Raw genomic sequence first — 17719 nt, 5'->3', positions numbered from 1 at the left:
AACAGAAACATAAATGAATTTTGTCTGGTGGAATGCAATGGTTGCCACCCTATGGATGCTGACCACTTTTTTATCTATTGGTAAATGTATTTCAGCATTCCTGATGGCTTATGCTTGAATTCTCCTTTGAACTGGTTGTACCATTTTACTGGTTCCCTCATTAAATAATGAGCCAAATATAATCTTTGACACATGTTTATTAAAAAAAATTAGTAGGGTCGCTAGCATCCTCCAAAGGTACTGTTTGTTTACTCTATGTGTGTGTGTGTGTTTGATTCATTATGAGCTTAAAAAAATTCCATATGTTTCAATCACTGGAGTCATTAGCAAGAGAGAGTCAATTCAAGTTGACACAACTCTAGTAGACTCTGAAAGCTTTCTTGCTTTCTAGTATGACAAGATGTTCCAAGATTGTCACACACATTCCCTGCCCCAGACCTGGAACCAGCCATCTCTCCAGTACAACCTGGTTCCTTTCAATCAGAATGGTATTTTAGATACCACGCTTTTCATGCCAAAGGTGCCCTTGCTACTTGGTCTTTGTTTTCAGTACTTTCAGTTGTTAGATACAATATATCATAACATATTGATGTCTCTGATTCAAATTTAAATTCAAATTCAAAACTACAGGGTTTTTACTTAATCGCCTCAACCTTATATCTCTATTTCCTTCCAACCATGCCAGAAACCTTATTTCTCATTGCAATTATCCATCTGATTTAATCTCATGATAGCCACACAATAGTCTCAAAATAACAATACTAATGCTAGCATCAAAAACATGATTATTGAAAATAGTTTAAGATTTTTATATTTCTTTCTATCCTTAGAGCACATTCTACCAAGAAAAAGTGGTCAAATTATGGTGTTTTAGAGTCACCAGGGTTCCTTTATGTGTGGCTATGCTATAGACTGGGAACCCAGATTCATTTGTTTTATTTTTTATTGTTAGGGATTTTTTTTAATTTAGTCTTGTTTGGAATTGTGCCTATAGCCACACCTTTACTTGTTTTCTAGGCATACATCTTAGATTTGCCCCCTCTCTCTCTCTCTCTCTCTCTCTATATATATATATATATATATATATATATACACATTTACTCCCATCACGTTTCTCTCTCTCAACTTGATTGTGTACTTTTGGTCTTCATGCTTTTGGTGGACAGACCACATTTAAATTTTTTTCTCTCATCTTGTCCTTTTAAAAATATTGGGACATCCAGGGGCGCCTGGGTGGCTCAGTCGGTTAGGCGACTGCCTTCGGCTCAGGTCATGATCCTGGAGTCCCGGGATCGAGTCCCGCATTGGGCTCCCTGCTCGGCGAGGAGTCTGCTTCTCCCTCTGACCCTCCCCCCTCTCATGCTCTCTCTCTATCTCATCCTCTCTCTCAAATAAATAAATAAAATCTTAAAAAAATATTGGCCATCCAAGCGCTAGTTAAACCTTTATCCTAAACCACTGTAATACATTCATATATTTTGACAACGGGGGTGACAACTATACCATGGATTTGATCTTTGCCCCAAGAATGTGGCTTAATTTCCCTTTGTCTCTCTATTTCATTTTTCACTGGTTGGGGATTCAGAAGCACTTGCATATCCATACATTTCTGGATTCTCTCTATCTATCCCTGAACACATACCAGCCGAGGGTTTTCCAATTTTGTCTCTTTCCTCAAATTTTTGCTAGATGCAGCCACAGGCACCAACATTCATGCTACCGGTGTTCTGTTTTCTAACTTTAGAGTTATCGGTTCATTAGGTGTATGATCTGCTTCTTCAAGTTACCACAAAAGTCACTTTTACCAAATGTCTTTCCATTACGTACCAGGTTAGTTATCTTTCCAACCTCCTCCTCTGTCTCAGGGTAGGATTTCTGGATCAATTTCTGGACCAGTTAAGAGTAACTCTAAAATCTCAGAGGCCAAACACAACAGAAGTGTATTTTTTGCTTCTGTTACATGACCAAAACAAGTCAAGTGGGTTTTGCCCTAGGTTTACTTAGGCACTCAAGCCAATGAAGGCTTCACTTCAGTGCTGCTCCTATAATCATTTCGGCCATGGAACTTAAAGCTCCTGCTAGAGATGTCACATGCAATATCTGTTCACATTTCATCTGCCAAAGAAGCCACATGGCCACACTCAACATCCAAAGGGATGAAGAAGTACAGTCCTACCAAATGCCTGGAAAAGAAAGAACCTGATGCACAGACCTGTACCCTGAAACAAATAATGCATTATATGTTAATAAAAAAATAATATCTACCAAAAAATAAACAAATACATAAAAAAGAAAGAACCTGATGATTTGTGAACATCCCTAATAGCCACAACATCCATATACTACTGCTCTTATACTGTAAATCCCATCTGTGTTACCTTATCTAAGAACATGACATATGGCTCCATTTATGTTCATGATTCTTGTTTTTGTCTCCCTCCCAGACCTATTCTACCATATATGAACAACTGTCTGCTCAACATTTCCACCCAGACATCTCAGAGGCTTCTCATACTCACTTAGCACACAAAATCGAAATCAGGAAAATCTTCCTGAAATGCTGTCCGACTACTGGCATCACCATCCTCCTTAATTTCCCCCGTTCAGGGTATGAGGTGTTTTTGACTCAATCTCCCTTACTCTGACTGCACCTAACAAATCAGCAAGTCCCGTTAGTTCTATATAGAAAATCTTGCCATCCCCACTGGTGTCACTCTAGAGTTTCAATGATCATCACCTGAGTCTCCATGGATGGCTTTTCTTTGTTCTTCCTGCCTCCAGTCTTGACTTCCTTGACTCTGGGACCAGAATAATCTTACTAAAATATAAATGGATTCTCATGAGCAGGGATCTCTGTTTTATTCACTGATGACCACAAGAGCCTAGCTAGGCAATTGATCCATATTTGTTGAATGAGTGAATGAATGAATGAATGAATGATGTCACTCCTCTGCTCAAAACTCTTCAGTAGCATCTCCCGGCCTTAATAAAACTCCTTGGTTTGAATTTCCAAGACCCAACAAACCTTGTAAATTGCTGACCTGGTCTTTGCCTACTTCCTCAGCCTGTCTCCAGCTGTGTCTTCTGCCACACCCTCTACCATCTAGCCGTGAGTATCTTTTTCATGCCTAGAATTCAAGTTTCTGTTCTATTATTTTCTTTTCCCAAAACATGCTGCTTTACCCTCTTGGTTCCTTCGCCTGATTCTTGCTCATCCCTAAGCCATCACCTGATATTGAGACCTCTTCTGAGAGGCCTTCATTGACCCCTGTAGATGAGGCTGGATTCTCTGCTGTAGAAGCAGAGATTGTGTGTATCTTGGCCACAACTGCATTCTCAGCGACTGGTCTACAGGAGGTGTTGAAAAAATGTTTACTGAATGAATATGAGGTTGTGGGGAGAAATCCATAAGCAGCAGCTGCACCATGATCAAAATGGAAATGAGTATCTGCAAGAAGCAAGGCGGAGGAAGAAACAATGTCACTGAAGATCAGCTTGACAGTTCATCAAACACTTCCTGCATATGTGCCAAGCAGAGGACAAGATGACTAAATGTCAGCTCTTATTAATAGGACTGTGCAAGCAGGGACTAATGGACCATTCATTCATTAACTCACTCAGCATATTTTGAGCCTATACCAGGAGCCAGATGCTATAAAAAGTGGTGTGGATGCCAAAACAAATAGATGCAGACTCTCCTCTCTGGTCAAGGTCCAGTAAAATCACCCAGACTCTACTCCGACTGCCCACAATCTGGTGTATTTTAGGGAGTGTCTTTGACCTGGGAAAGGTCCTTTGCCTTTACATCTTCAGAGATCAGTACTGCTGGAGTGGCTCTCCTAGACCCAGTTCCAAGTGTTAGTACAGAACCAAATTAGTTTGGGCATGTGGACATCAAGATACGATTCTAGTCCACAGAAAACTCTTCTACTTAGATTTCCAAAACTTTCAGTTCAATCCCAAGTAAGCAATGAACACACATTCTTGGTGACTATAGAGCTTTGATATTTTGTGGTAGAATCATTTAAATTCCACTTTGATTCCATGAACTTTGGTCCTAGAATAAGGAAAAACTATTTTGAACATCTGAGACCAAGACAGAAAAATTAAGTTGTCAAACACGGATCTGTGTATTCAGGCACATTATCAGTCTAACAATGAAAATTTTTTGAAACCAGAAAAGGTAATCAGTACTTTAAAGTGTATCTTGTGAAACAAAATACATCACATATTAGTAAATGAGGTAAGTAAAGGGGTCTGAGTACATAATGGGCTAAATGCAAATGCAGGGCAACACGGGGCGGGGGGGGAATCCAACAAATGATGGCTAGAGTTGTCATAAACTCAGTAATTTCTCATAGGAACTGGAGCCTAGGAATCGATGTCTGCTGCCTCCACACATTCCAAAACACAGTTGATCACATTTAACTATAATATATCCTATATAAGGGCAAGAAACATTGACACATTTGTTACTTTAAAAAAAAAATGCCTAAAATGAGAATCTAAATTGCCAAATAAGTCTTAGAGGGTACTTGGGTAGGCCTGCTATTTCCCTGTGAGAAAAACAGAAAAGCTCACAAAAGGGTACAAAATGAGACAACTACCATGAAAAGAAAAGATTCATCAATAAACACAGTCATTGTGTTCTTCTGTTCCCATGAAAGGCGAGCTTTTTCCTTTGTTTGTTTCACTTCCAGCTCATCTTTAGAAATTAGCCTGTTTTGCAGTCTTCAAGCTATGTCATTATACTACTTCTAGATGGTTTTTACCCTTTTCAAATCTGCTTCTTCCCATAAAAAACAAAACAAATAAAACAGACCTACAAATGTGTATGGAAGCTCACTATATCCCCCCTGACTACCCTTAGGGTTTGACAATTTATAACCAGAGAACAGGATTCTGATATTCAGAAACTCTGGAGTATCCCAAGGCTGGGTAAACTACAACAGAGCCCCAAAATGGCCAGTCAATTTAGCATCTGCTCTGTTAAATAAATGGGAAGGAAATAATGAAAAAATCCCATTTTTCTCATCATGTATTCATAATAATAGGATCCTTGCAACACTGACAGTTCTCTATATAGTTACGGAATAAATGACAATGTTTTACTTACATGCTAAAAGTAAAGCTATGTGCCAATATAAACCCAAGAATTTGTATTGTATTAAAAACACTAGATTCATATGAAATCTCAATGGACCCCAAATAACCAAAGCTCCTGGCAAAACTGGCTCTAGGGGGATAATGAAAAAAAAAAAAAGAGTGAAAGCAAAAATAGTGCTGAGAATGCAAAGGTGGATATAAGTGAAGATGTTTATTTATTTATTTTAAAGATTTTATTTATTTATTTGACAGAGAGAGAGAGAGCACAACTAGGCAGAGTGGCAGACAGAGGGAGAGGGAGAAGCAGGCTCTCTGCAGAGCAGGGACCCTACACGGGGCTTGATCCCAGGACCCTGGGATCATGACCTGAGCCAAAGGCAGCCACTTAACAACTGAGCCACCCAGGCGCCAAGATGTTTATTTTTAATTATGTTTAAATCAAAGGAAAATACTAAGAAAACTTGGTTAATACATCAGAAAATAGATGAAAACACTTTCTAGAAAATACAAGTAACCGAAAGTAATTTGAAGAGAAAATTCGAACATCCCATTAATGAAATAAAATCAGGAGTTAAAAACCTACCAACCGAAAACACCAGGCCCACAGCCTTTTACAGGTGGATTTCTTCAAAACCTTCAAAAACATGTAATCCTATAATATGGCAAAAGAAAAGCAACCCAACTTAGTTACGAGAATAGAACAATGTTTTCTATTTCCTGGGCAATTCAGTGCTAAAGCCATGAAGTAGAACAGAACAAGATACATGTGGGAGGGGAGTGAAAGGCAAGGGGCCCAGGAGGGAGCTGGAGCCCAAGCATTGACAGGTGGGTGTGTCCTCAGAGAAGGGCAGTTCCTGTGGGATGTCAGCTCAGCACCCGGGAGCAAAGGGCATCCCCATGTGGGGGGGCGTAAGTAGCAGCCACAAAAGGAGACTGGTTACTTACAGGGGGATTGATCAAATCAACATTGTAAGAATAATAGGATCTGAGTTACTCATTGTTGGAGAGGAGATAGGTACAGCTTAAAAAGGTTCCCACTGGCCAAATCAGGGATGATTTGAGTATCAAAAGACATAATGATAGTAAAAGATTATAACCCATGAGTCTACACAGATAAAAATAGACAATGAATAAATTGAAAATTTGGTGAGGAATATTTACAAAGTCTAAGTATCTCCACATAACTTATTCATTTATTACAAGGGGACACAGACAATTTCAGAGGGGGGGAATGGTAAAAAACAAAAACAAAACTTCTTTAGGCAAAGTGATTAAAATCACCAAACAACAGGACAAATTGAAATTTTGTGCCAGTGACAGGATCCAAAAGAGAAAAACACCACATCACTTCCATGGTATTCCTGCTGAAGATGCATAACTTGAATCTGATCATAAAGCAACAGCAGACAAATTCCAACTGCAGATGTTCTACAAAATAACAGCCTGTAGTCCTCAAGTGTCGAGATCATAAAAGTCAAAGAAGGACTAAGGAACTGTTTGCAGACTGAAGGAGAATAAAGAAACATGATAACTTATGCACTCAAAGAGCTCCAGGGGATAAAATTCCTTGCACTGTGCTTGCAACTTTTCTGTAAGTATGGGTATAAATAAAAAAATAAGTGTAATCTCAAAGCCAATAATGCAATACAATATAGGAAAATTAAAGGCTAATTCCACTTATGACCAAAAAAAATTTATAAATTTTTAGCAAATAAAAAAACAAATTGTTTTAAAATGTATCATCCACAAGAAGGATTTGCCCCAGGATTGTTAGATATCAGAAAAACTTATCAGTGTTACTACACTAAACTACCTTAAAAAGTATACTGAATTTACAGAGCAAAAACAAAAATTTAATCACATTAGGAGATTAATAAAGAACATGATACAAATTTTAAAAAACTATTCATAATTTTTCTAAATAACTCTAAGCAAGCTAGCAACAGGGGGGAAATTTAAAAATACAAGTAAAGATATTTATGGGAAAAAAACTAAAAGCAAACATAGTTGATACAAAACCTTAAAAATGATTCCCTTTAAAATCAGGAATATCCTTGAGGCCTAGTGTGCCACTTAAAAAAAAAAAAAAAGAATGTATTACAGTTCTAAGCCAATGCAAAAAGTCAAGACCAAAATAAAAGCTGTAAGAACTGAAAAGGAGAAAAACCCCTGATATTATGATGCTATAGAATTATAATAGCATGGTATTAGCAAAGGAATAGGAAATCATATAAATCGGTTTAGTTCCAGCTAAAATTCATTTATATGGGAGATGTTGTATAAAATAGCATATTATAAATCACTGTGGATAAACTATGAGAAGTTGGTGCTAGGCAATCCATATAGGAAAAAAATGAAAATTATACCCATACCTCATATCATATAAAAAGATTAAAAACATAAATGTGAAAGTCAAAAATTTTTAACACTTACTAGGATTAGGGAGACTTTTTTTTAATTAGCAATAATCGTGCCTCGGATAAACCTCATTGGCTACGATACTGCCACTGCGCAAAGCTTGGGAGACTTTTTTTTAAAGGACTACACAAAAAACATAGCCCTCAAAAATAAAACACTAATGATTTTGACACATTAAAACCAAATCATCTGTATGACCAAAAAAAAAAGGGAAATGTGACAAACTCTTTGCACTAGATATAACAGACAATGGATTAATATGCAGAATATACAAAGAAATCTTACAAATCAATAAAAAATAGAAAAAGTCTAACAGATATAAAACTTGATGGCAAAAAAAACAAAAGATACTTAATGTCACTAGTAAACTAGAGGTGCAAGTTAATACTACAATAAATTATCACTGCATACCCACAGTAGGGCTGGAAGGGCTAATTTTTATAAGAGGGGGGTCAGTGAAAAAGAACTCTAAAATATTGGTAGATTGTAATTTAACACAAGCTCAAGAACAATTTGGCAATGCCCCATGATTGCTCTATTTATTTCTGGCTAGAGAAACTCACATGTGCCTAAAGAAGCACTATACACTGCAGGCAAATCGCAAAAAATTGGAAAGAACCTGTCCAACCATTAGGAAATAAATAAACAAACGGTTACTTTTTCTCCACATGAAAGAACAGCTATAAACAATAAATCAGACCTTTGTGGCTAAATGTCAAATACAAGGTGAGTTAAAACAGCAAATGGCAACACTATAGTATAATGGACCCTATGTCATAAAAGCTCACAAAATGCTACTATATATTGTTCATATATATATGTGTGTGTGTCGGTGTGGGTGGGTGTGTGTGGGAGGGGGTAAAAGTGTTATATCATACAATAGAATGATATCCACAAACTTTTGACACCTCTGGGAAGGGTAAAAAGACACAGGGCTTCATCTGGCCTGTAATGTTTTACATTTTACATTTTAAAATCTCTTAGTAGGAGGGATGCCTGGGTGGCTCAGTCGTTAAGCATCTGCCTTCTGCTCAGGTCATGATCCCAGAGTCCTGGGATGGAGCCCCACATTGGGCTCCCTGCTCCACGGGAAGCCTGCTTCTCCCTCTCCCACTGCCCCTGCTTATGTTCCCTCTTTCCCTGTCTCTGTCAAATAAACAAATAAAATCTTAAAAAAAAAAAATCTCTTAGTAGGAAGAGCATGCAACTCTTGATCTCAGCATGGTGAGTACAAACGCCATGTTGGATGTAGAGATTGCTTAAAACAAAAAAATAAAATAAAATAAAAATTTTAAATAAGTAAAAAATAAAATCTGAAACAAAATGGTAATTCATTAAAGGTAAATTGTTAACATCTCTATGGAAAAGTGTGGGAGTGGGAGAAGAGATCTGCCTCAGACATAACTGATTGTGGGTTCTGGGTAATGATAGTTTTCACCATAGAGATGAATATACCAGTGCTAAAACACTCCAGAAGGGAAAGCAGTTAGTGAAGTAAGGGGCCAGTAAGCAGGATGCTCAATCATAAGGTAATTTATACACTGAAATAAAAGGCAAACCAAGAAGAAATGCCTTCAAGGGCCAATTATATCCCATTGATGAAATAAATGCAAATTCCGATTCAAAAGAATAAAATAAAACACAGTAACCCAGGGCACCTGGGTGGCTCAGTAGGTTAAGCATCTGCCTTCGGATCGAGTCCCACATCAAGCCCCCCATCAGGCTCCCTGCTCGGCGGGAGGCCTGCTTCTTCCTCTCCCATTCCCCCTGCTTGTGTTCCCTCGCTCGCTGTGTCTCCCTCTGTCAAAAAAAAAAAAAAAAAAAAAAAAACCACAGTAACCTATCACATTCTTCCATACCACTACAAACCCACCATAGACTCTTCTAGATGACATTTAATCCAGGGTTGATCAAATCCACATTTTTTTAGCTAAATTATCTCATTTCATGGTTAATTTGTAGTACCTTCTCAAACAATTATACTTATTCACCCCCTGAATAATTATTTGTTGAGTCTCTGAATATAAGCAGCATTTTGCCAGAGGCTATGGGGGTATACGATGGGAAGAGATTGGAAGCTCTTTTCTTCAGACTCATTTAATCCATGTAAAAAACTATGATATAGTTACTGTTTTTCCCAACTTACAGGTAAACTGAGATTCAGAAAACTTAAAATCTACCTTGAATCACCACGCTGACATAGCATGAGCCCTAATTCAAATTGTTTGTCAGACAATCTCAAAACCCATACCTTTTCACTATACAATTAGCTCTCAAGCCCAGGGGAGATCTTTTGTCTAACTGTCCTGCTCTACTTTATATGGGCTATACTCACAATATACCATGAGTTACATTTTTCCAAGCCGCACACAACAGAGTCAGGCTAGAAGACCGACATAACTTTTGAACCAGTAACTCTGACTCTGTGATTTAGAAGTTAATGAGAGAAAACCTGGAAAAAAAAACCCAAAACACAAACTTTACTCCAGACCAAGATTAAAAAAAAATTGAAAAAGTTAAGAAACAAAGTTAACAACTAAAATCCTCCACACCAGGCACTGTACCAAGAACTTTACATATACTTCCAAAATCTAATTACCACATTATCACACATAGCATGAGCATCATCAGCTCATTTTACAGGTGAGGAAACATCTGTATACAAATAACCTGCCTAAATTCATACAGCTAGTTATGTGAAGCAAGGATCTGAACCAGGTAGTCTGATTCCCAAGTAGGCATGATTAATCACTAACAGTTTTATCCACTTTTTTGTACCCAGTGAGAAATGTATTTTTTATTTTAGATCGTGATCCAATATGCACACACACATATAAAAGTAAGCCAACTTCTACAAAACACTATTTATCTTAATAATATGTAGCAAGAAAAAAATGCTTTTAAGATGGTTTTGGGTCATGAAATTAACATCTCATGAACCATGACTGAAAAATGCACAATGCCTAATTGATCCAAAGATACAGTATTTATTACAATTATAGCCACAAAAAAAGAAAAAACAAAAAAAAGAAAAAACCAAATGGCACTAAATGGTCACAGAGCTGAGTGATAATTATGAATATTAAAAAAAACTGCTATTCGGAGAAAATACAATATGTACATTACTTAGATGATGCATAATGCTTATATACGTGGGAAATATATAAATATAAAATAGCTGTCAAGGTAAAAAAGGATATAGACAATTACATTTTTTTTTAATTTATAAAGGTTTTTATTTTAACTTACAAACTGTTGAAGAGACAATAACCACTTCGCTTTTATTTTCTTGGCGTGAAAGTAATTTACCAATGTGTTCTTTTTTAAACACCTGTTCCAGATCACGGTACAAAGTTTTTCAATCAGTTGTATAATGGTAGCAAAATTTTTACGCCAAAATATACAACGGTAAAACAAATCAAACCAAAATCCCCTAATATTTTAAAAGTGACAAGGTGGAACCAAATAACTTACATTAAGAGAACGTGAGAACGTAAGTTTGCAAACACATCCTAAATCCACACACATTTAAGCGTTACAGAAATATGCTCCCTCCCACCCCTAACCCTTCACCCGGTGCCTTTGACCTTCCCCAGAAGTCCCTCTGAATCTGTCTCAGACTTCAAGAGGAGGCGGCTGGGCCACCTGTCTCAGGTCTGGCTCTGGCCTCCTCATCTGCCAAAGCCTCACAGTACTGTGCTGGCCAGTCCTTGGGGTCTTGATTATGGACTTTGGCCACAAACTTAAGAACTTTCATCTTGCTGGTTTCCAGGTTGGTTCGGGGGCCCCACTGTAATTCATAGTCTACAGGATCAGTGTGGGGTATCCGCCGGTACTCCAGGTAACGCTGCCGCACAAATTCTTCGGTAATAAGTTTCTTTGGGTCCCCAAAGACTAAATGCTTTTTTGTGGGGTACACCCCTAAGCGACGCAGGAAGTCCCAGACCTCCGTTTCCTTGATGGTATTGCCCTTCATAAAGATGAGACCTAAAACAATCATCAGGAGGCCGGTGGTGGGCGTGCCCTGATCGCCTCTCACCTCGGCATCCTCCTCCACCGGTTCCAGAGTGTTGATCAGGATGTAGGTGTTGCTTTTGGGTTCCAGTTCCACCAGCTTGTACCCGAAGACGTACTCGAGGCGCTCGGCAGCCAGTTTAAGGAGGTCAGGGAAGATGTCCTTGTAGTCCCCGATGACGTGCTTCAGTATGTCAGTGCGCTTGATCGGGATCTTCTTCTGGTCCTTAATCAGCAAGAACTGCACCAGCTCGGCCACCTTCAGCTCCAGCTGCTGCTGGGACCTGGGCCCCACCTCCGGGCAGGCCTCGGCCCGGCGGGAGCCCTGCGACGATGTGCTCCGGGTCTCCTGGGAGCTGCCCGCCCCGCGGGAGGTGCTCGGGGCCTCCTCGGCCGCGCCGCGGCCCCAGTCCCTCTCCGCCTGGGAGCTAGGGCGGCCCCGGCTCCTCGGTTTCTGCAACATGTCTCCGGCTGCAGAAGCCCTAACGGGCGGCGGCGGCAGCGGCGGCGGCAGCGGCGGGATCGCAGCGCGCAGCGGGAATTGTGGGTTGGCGCGCGGCACGGCTGGGCGGCCTTGGGCGGGGCCCGAGGGGGCGCGCGCTGCATCACGGAGACCGCGCCTACGTCGGCGGAGACTGCGCGTTGCGTCGGGGGCGTCTGCCCGGCCGCGGCGCGTCGGCGTAAAGCCGCGGAGTCCTAGCAGTGGTTCTTGTTGGAACCTAAAGTGTCGTCTTCACCAAACCACCCAGACAGAGAACAGGAACCAAAACTCTTAAGCAAGTGTGCGGCTAAGCTCAGGACCACAAGGGCTCAGGCAAGTACTGCAGAAAATGAGTATTAAGAGTTTTAAAATCGCGAATATTTTTAGATGGAGGGAACTCAAAGTCTAAATGTGGGAGAAAAGTAAGGTGAGGAGGAAGGTAAGAGCGTGAAAGTGAAGTAAAAGCATTTCCTTCTACACAAAACGACGTAAAAAGAATAAAAGACCCAGATGATCCCTAACTACGTTTGCCTTCGCCACGCCCTCCCCTTGGCTCAGGTTCAAACCCTCGTAACCATTTACCACTAGTGACTTTCTCTAATGCCCCTAAGAGTTTATTGAAAACGAATGTTTGGTAAAAGCAAGCTTGCCTTGCAAGCAAGACTCTTAACCGCGTTTTCACTCTTTCAGTATTCATCGTCTATGCATTAAATTCCCTCTGCTAGACAACCAGGACAAAACCACCACATAAAACACGTTACAGTGAGGTCTTCTTGCTTCTCTCTTTCGGAAAGCACTTGCTCATGTAAACTGCCTTGGGCCCACAACCACAATTTTCGCAGAAATGGCTAAGAAGAATGCTACAAACAGAAACGTGGTCTCTCAAAAGAGATTCCCATCTAATTTTGGGCATCACTGATCAAGAACTGCAATAATGTTAATCTATTAAATTTCTTAATTTTTAATATCTTAGCCTTAGGGCTCAAGAGAAAGAAAAGAGAACCCAGGGGTGTCAGTCCTCATAATCTGTGATGTGTGCACTTTGTATATATATTTTTAATTGTGCAGCTCTAATAGCCTACATGAGTCATTTCATTAACTCAAACCATCTGCAGTCTGCTGCCATTACTTCTGCAGATCTTAGCAAATGCGTTCCTTTTCTGTTTACTGACTTGCAGAGAAACTGAATTTCCTACTTTGTCTTTTGAAAGCTGCCCAGAAAGTGGGAAAACTTCAAAGAACCAAATCAAATCGAGTTCCTCTTTAATGCAAATATAGTCAAAGGAAAGCAATTCAAAACACATTATTTGAATAATAGCATCAAAACACAACCTTATTAAAATTTCATTAAGTGTTAGTAACATAAAATTTTTGTTTGTAATTCAATATGAAAATGCAATCTGATAATGGCCCTGGAACTGCAAATCTAAATGTAAAATGATATTCCATGTTGTGATGCAAGTACGCTAGGATCTGGTAAACTATGAGTAATAACTCTCTGTTCCACACAAGATCTAACAATATATCCTCCTCAAGCATCCATCTTAATGACAGAAGCCTACTAAGAAAAACAAATATATCATCAAGGCATTCATTTTTTTTTGACAATGAGAAAATTCATCTGCTTCATTTTCCTTACAAATTTGGACTTATGTTAAACTCCTGCAATCAAGAATTCTGCAAAAGTTCCCTCCAGAAGGATCAGTTGTACCCTGAGTTATTAAAAAAAGAAAGAAAAAGAGAGAAAGAAAAAATCAACCAACAGATAACAGAGAAATGGAAAATGAGATGAAAACCATTGTCAACAATTAGGCTGCATTTTCAGTATAAATCTGCAGTGTCCTTCAGCAGCATATTAATTCAGCAGATTGTCATACTCAAAATAGGTCAGAAAAGATACTGGTTAACACCAGTATCTCTATACTGTGTCCAGGAGAATGCAGGTATGAAAATACAGACATAAAATAATAGTATTAGAATGAACTTTAGGCATCGTATGGAGAAGTCATCCAGACCACCCTCCATTTTAGAATGACATGGAAAGCCATGGATGTTTGGGGGAAAAACTGTTGTGATGATGATGATGGTAATAACACTGACAGTAATAATACATAGAAACAACAGCTGACAGTTATTACAAAAGTAACTGTGGGTCAGACTCTGTTCTAAGTGGTCTACATGGATTACTTCATTTAATCACCATGACAACCCTATGAGACCTGTTTGTTTATTATGTTTCTCTTCTCACAAAGGAAGAAACTGAGGCACAGAGGAAAATATTAGCAAATAAGTGATGGATCTAGTTCTGAATTAAGATATGGTGCCTCCAGACATTGCTCTTAACCATATGTTGAAGCAGACAGAACATAATAAATACGATGTCCTTGAAAAAGCAAAGGTATGGAGTTAGCTGGACCTAGATTAGAAATCTGTGTAACATTGGGGGAGCTACTGACGCTCCTTTCTGTTTCCAGATCAACAAAATGAGATTACCGTAATCTCTCCTTATCCAGAGGGAGTACGTTCCAAGACCCTCAATGGATGCCTAAAACTGCAGATAGACCTGAATCCTATATATACTATGTTTTTTCCTATACATGCATATATACCTATGATAAAGTTGATCAGTTAGGCACAATAAGAGATTAAAAGCAATAACCAATAATAAAATAGCACAATTATAACAATATATGTAATGTAAAGTTAGTGTAAATACGGTCTCTCTCAAAATGTCACCCTTCTTATGATGTGAGATGATAAAATGCCTACATGATGAGATAAAGTGAGGTGAATGACGCAGGCACTGTGATGTAGCGTTAGGCTATTACTGACCTGAGAATATGTCTGAAGAATCATCTGCTTGCAGACCACGGCTAACCAAGAGTAACCGAAAGAGCAAAAAGCGAAACCACAGATAAGGGGGGACTACTCTAATAACCCAGGCATCAGGGAACTAATGAGATAGGTTTGCCAAGTACCTAGCACAAGGCTGGGACCGGGTAGTTGATAACAGTTTGCTTCTTTCCACAGGGTTTATGTTAAGGAAAATATCTGAGGACTCTACAAAGCTGTATGTAGAAAGATGTTTGCTGAAGTGAAACACTTGTACACACAAAAATGAGAAAAAAGTCTGGAAAGAAACATTTTAAGGTGCTATTAAAATTATTTCCTTTTAAAAATGAAATTCAGTGTTGATTGTCTTGCTTGGGAGATAAGTGAGAAATGTATTCTCAATGATTTTAACGTCCTAGTGACACCACGCCCCAGCAGTCATACATATTCAAATTTTCAGTAAATTCAGTGTGACTTGAATATGACATTTGTGACTTTGTTCAGCCAGTGAAGAAATAAAGACAAGTGGTTTAAAAAGAAAAACATTTTCAGTTTATGTTAATGACCTTAATACTTTTATTACTAGACCCAAAAGAAAAAGAAGGAAAAATTCCTTGAGGCAAAATTCGACTAGCTAGGATTTCAAATGCATTAAACAAAGAAATGCCTACCAGTTAGCACTTGCTCTTTAGATGTCTCTGAGTAATTAATTGCTTTATTTCATCTCCTTGGTAGCAAATGACTGCCAACAAGCTCTAATCATCTTTATTATCTACTGGATTCTCCTCTTCATTCACTGGTATTTCTTGCAGAACCAGAGAAAGGTTTTAAATTTTCTCAGCAACCTAGTGCAAAAAGGAGGTAAGGGCTTTCTGGGGGAGAAAAGCAATGATAAAAGCATGCAGCCACCGTATATGAGCAGCTTCACTGCCTTTTCCAGTGAAAGAAAGTGGGACAATGTGTAGCATGTGAGCAAAGGAGTTGGAGCTGGGAAGGCAGATACTATTTTGGTGAGTAGATAGGAGGAAAAGGATTCCAGATACTTTAACGGTTGCAGTAAAATCCCTTGTGTCCACTCATCCGTAATAAAGATCCGTACAGGTTAAAAGACACAATAGGACTACTCGATAACACTTTGTCCCTCGTGGAAGAATACTTTAAATGGCAACAAAGCTTTCCTTGGCTGGTGGAAGGGGGTAGAGAGATGTAGCTTGATGAGATAGCTCTTTCCAAGCACTGCAGCTATTTGGCCCAGAAACACCTTCTTAGACTCTTTTCAAGAAATACAAACCTTCCAGTTATGCAGGGCCTTTTACTTACGAAAATCATTAAAATCTATTAAGTTATAAAATTACAAACATAAGGTCTCAATAGTGGCCAATAAATTTCTTATTTGCTTGTTTTTGCCTCTTGTTCTGCATCTTTTCCTTTTAGGAACTGCTTCTTCCAATCTCTAGGAGACCTTGGTAAGGCTCTACCTTTCTTTCCTGAGTGCATGAGATGCAGGCCAGCCACAGCAACTGGTTCAAAGGTCAGTCCACAGCCTTTCAGAGTTCACATAGGTTCTCTTTCTCCAAGCCAACAAGCTGGGTGGTGATGTAAGCCTAGCCACCTTTGCCTTTGCTTGGACATAGCCTGCCTCATGGTGAAGCCAACTCAAAGATCTAAGAGAGAAATAGTCTTAATGCTGCCATCTGAATTTCTGGATCCTGAGTTCAAGGTCAAACTCCTGGGGATAACTACTTATTGAAGCAAGTCAAATCTCCTTTTACTTTATCTTCTTTCGGTTGGTTCTCCTTACTTGAAACTGGAAAAATTCTGGCTAAACAGTATCCAAACCCAATTAAGCAGGAGAATAAAGGGTACTAAGGAATGAGACTTGGTTTAAAGAGAATGGAGCTAGACAAACTTAATATTACCTATAAGGTTATTGAATGTAATGAGAGGCGATCTGAATACAATTTGACATTTTTATTATTTCTTGGCATGTTCTGTGGTTGAGGAATGCACCTATGATTTTAATTGCTGGCAATAAGGCCAAAGTAGAAATCATGAAAGAAAGACTGTTCTTCCATGTAAAATGTACATATGAACTAATCTGGTGATTTACCTCTACAGAAAGAAGTTTCAAACAACCTAGAATGTATTTTAAAGTATTTGTTTGTATAGAGTAGCTGTGTTCTCCATATTTAACACAAAGCATTTCCCCATAGGCCACACCATTAAAGGTGACAGAAGCCTCATTCTTTTTTTCTAGGTTTCACTTTAGCGTAGAACAGAGGTATACTCACAGGGCAAGGGCACCCAGGAGGAGAATCGACAAGGCTAATACTCAGGGGCAAGACAGATATGTTGTTTGGAGAAAACTGAACAAATTGAAATGGATTAAGAATAAAAGAAGTGAATGAGAAAGAAATATGAAAATACTGAAGGCAGACAAGAAAAACCTTTCATATATGCGTAAGTGGTGATCCTGAAGGAGACAAATATAAACAGAAAACCAGAAATAATACTCAGAGGTACTCTAGAGATGGCTGTAGGAATCCTGGCCAGATGGTGGGTATGCACAGACCCCTTGTCTCTGATCCCCTCTCCTTCCTGGTTCCCTCCCTTGAGCTAACTCAACAACTAAAGCAAGCATGCATTCAAGGTTGAAGAGTACACAAAGGCCATGGGTTCTCCAAAATCTGCAAAGGAGAGTGAACAAGGCTGCTTCTCCCTGAGATGCAAGTGAGAGCTTAGGTACCTGGTAAGGAGAAAGCCTGCCCCTTCCCAAGGCCTGGGAAGACCCAGGATCATGTGGTACTTGCGGGTATTCAGCTGGCAGAAACCCATGTCTCCCTTCTGAGAGAGCCTACAGCTGTCTTC

General features: G+C 39.2%; 2 protein-coding genes and 1 pseudogene across 5 annotated transcripts in view; all 3 read right to left on the bottom strand.

Annotated features, from left to right (window-relative positions):
- The window catches only part of ENTREP2 (endosomal transmembrane epsin interactor 2), a 459294-nt gene that overhangs the window by 119076 nt on the left and 322499 nt on the right, over positions 1–17719 (bottom strand). Inside the window, exon 1 of one of the 4 annotated variants that reach the window (XM_073882520.1) lies at positions 2520–2568. The exons of the other annotated variants lie outside the window; for them this stretch is intronic. The gene's annotated coding sequence lies outside the window, so the exon portion shown is untranslated. Of the gene's footprint in view, positions 1–2519; positions 2569–17719 lie in introns of those variants that run through there. 4 annotated transcript variants of the gene reach the window in all.
- LOC112840110 (U4 spliceosomal RNA) lies at positions 7504–7625 on the bottom strand (annotated as a pseudogene).
- NSMCE3 (NSE3 homolog, SMC5-SMC6 complex component) lies at positions 10536–12131 on the bottom strand. Its single transcript, XM_025893285.2, has one exon. It carries the CDS (start codon positions 11999–12001, stop codon positions 11147–11149), a length of 855 nt encoding a protein of 284 aa, XP_025749070.1. The 5' UTR covers positions 12002–12131; the 3' UTR covers positions 10536–11146.

Source organism: Callorhinus ursinus, unplaced genomic scaffold (genome assembly GCF_003265705.2).
Source record: "Callorhinus ursinus isolate GAN/ISIS: 27379988/994484 unplaced genomic scaffold, GSC_fseal_2.0 scaffold47, whole genome shotgun sequence".
NCBI lineage: Eukaryota > Metazoa > Chordata > Mammalia > Carnivora > Otariidae > Callorhinus > Callorhinus ursinus.
Note: the sequence above shows the minus strand (reverse complement) of the source record. Positions and strands in the feature narration are given on the sequence as shown.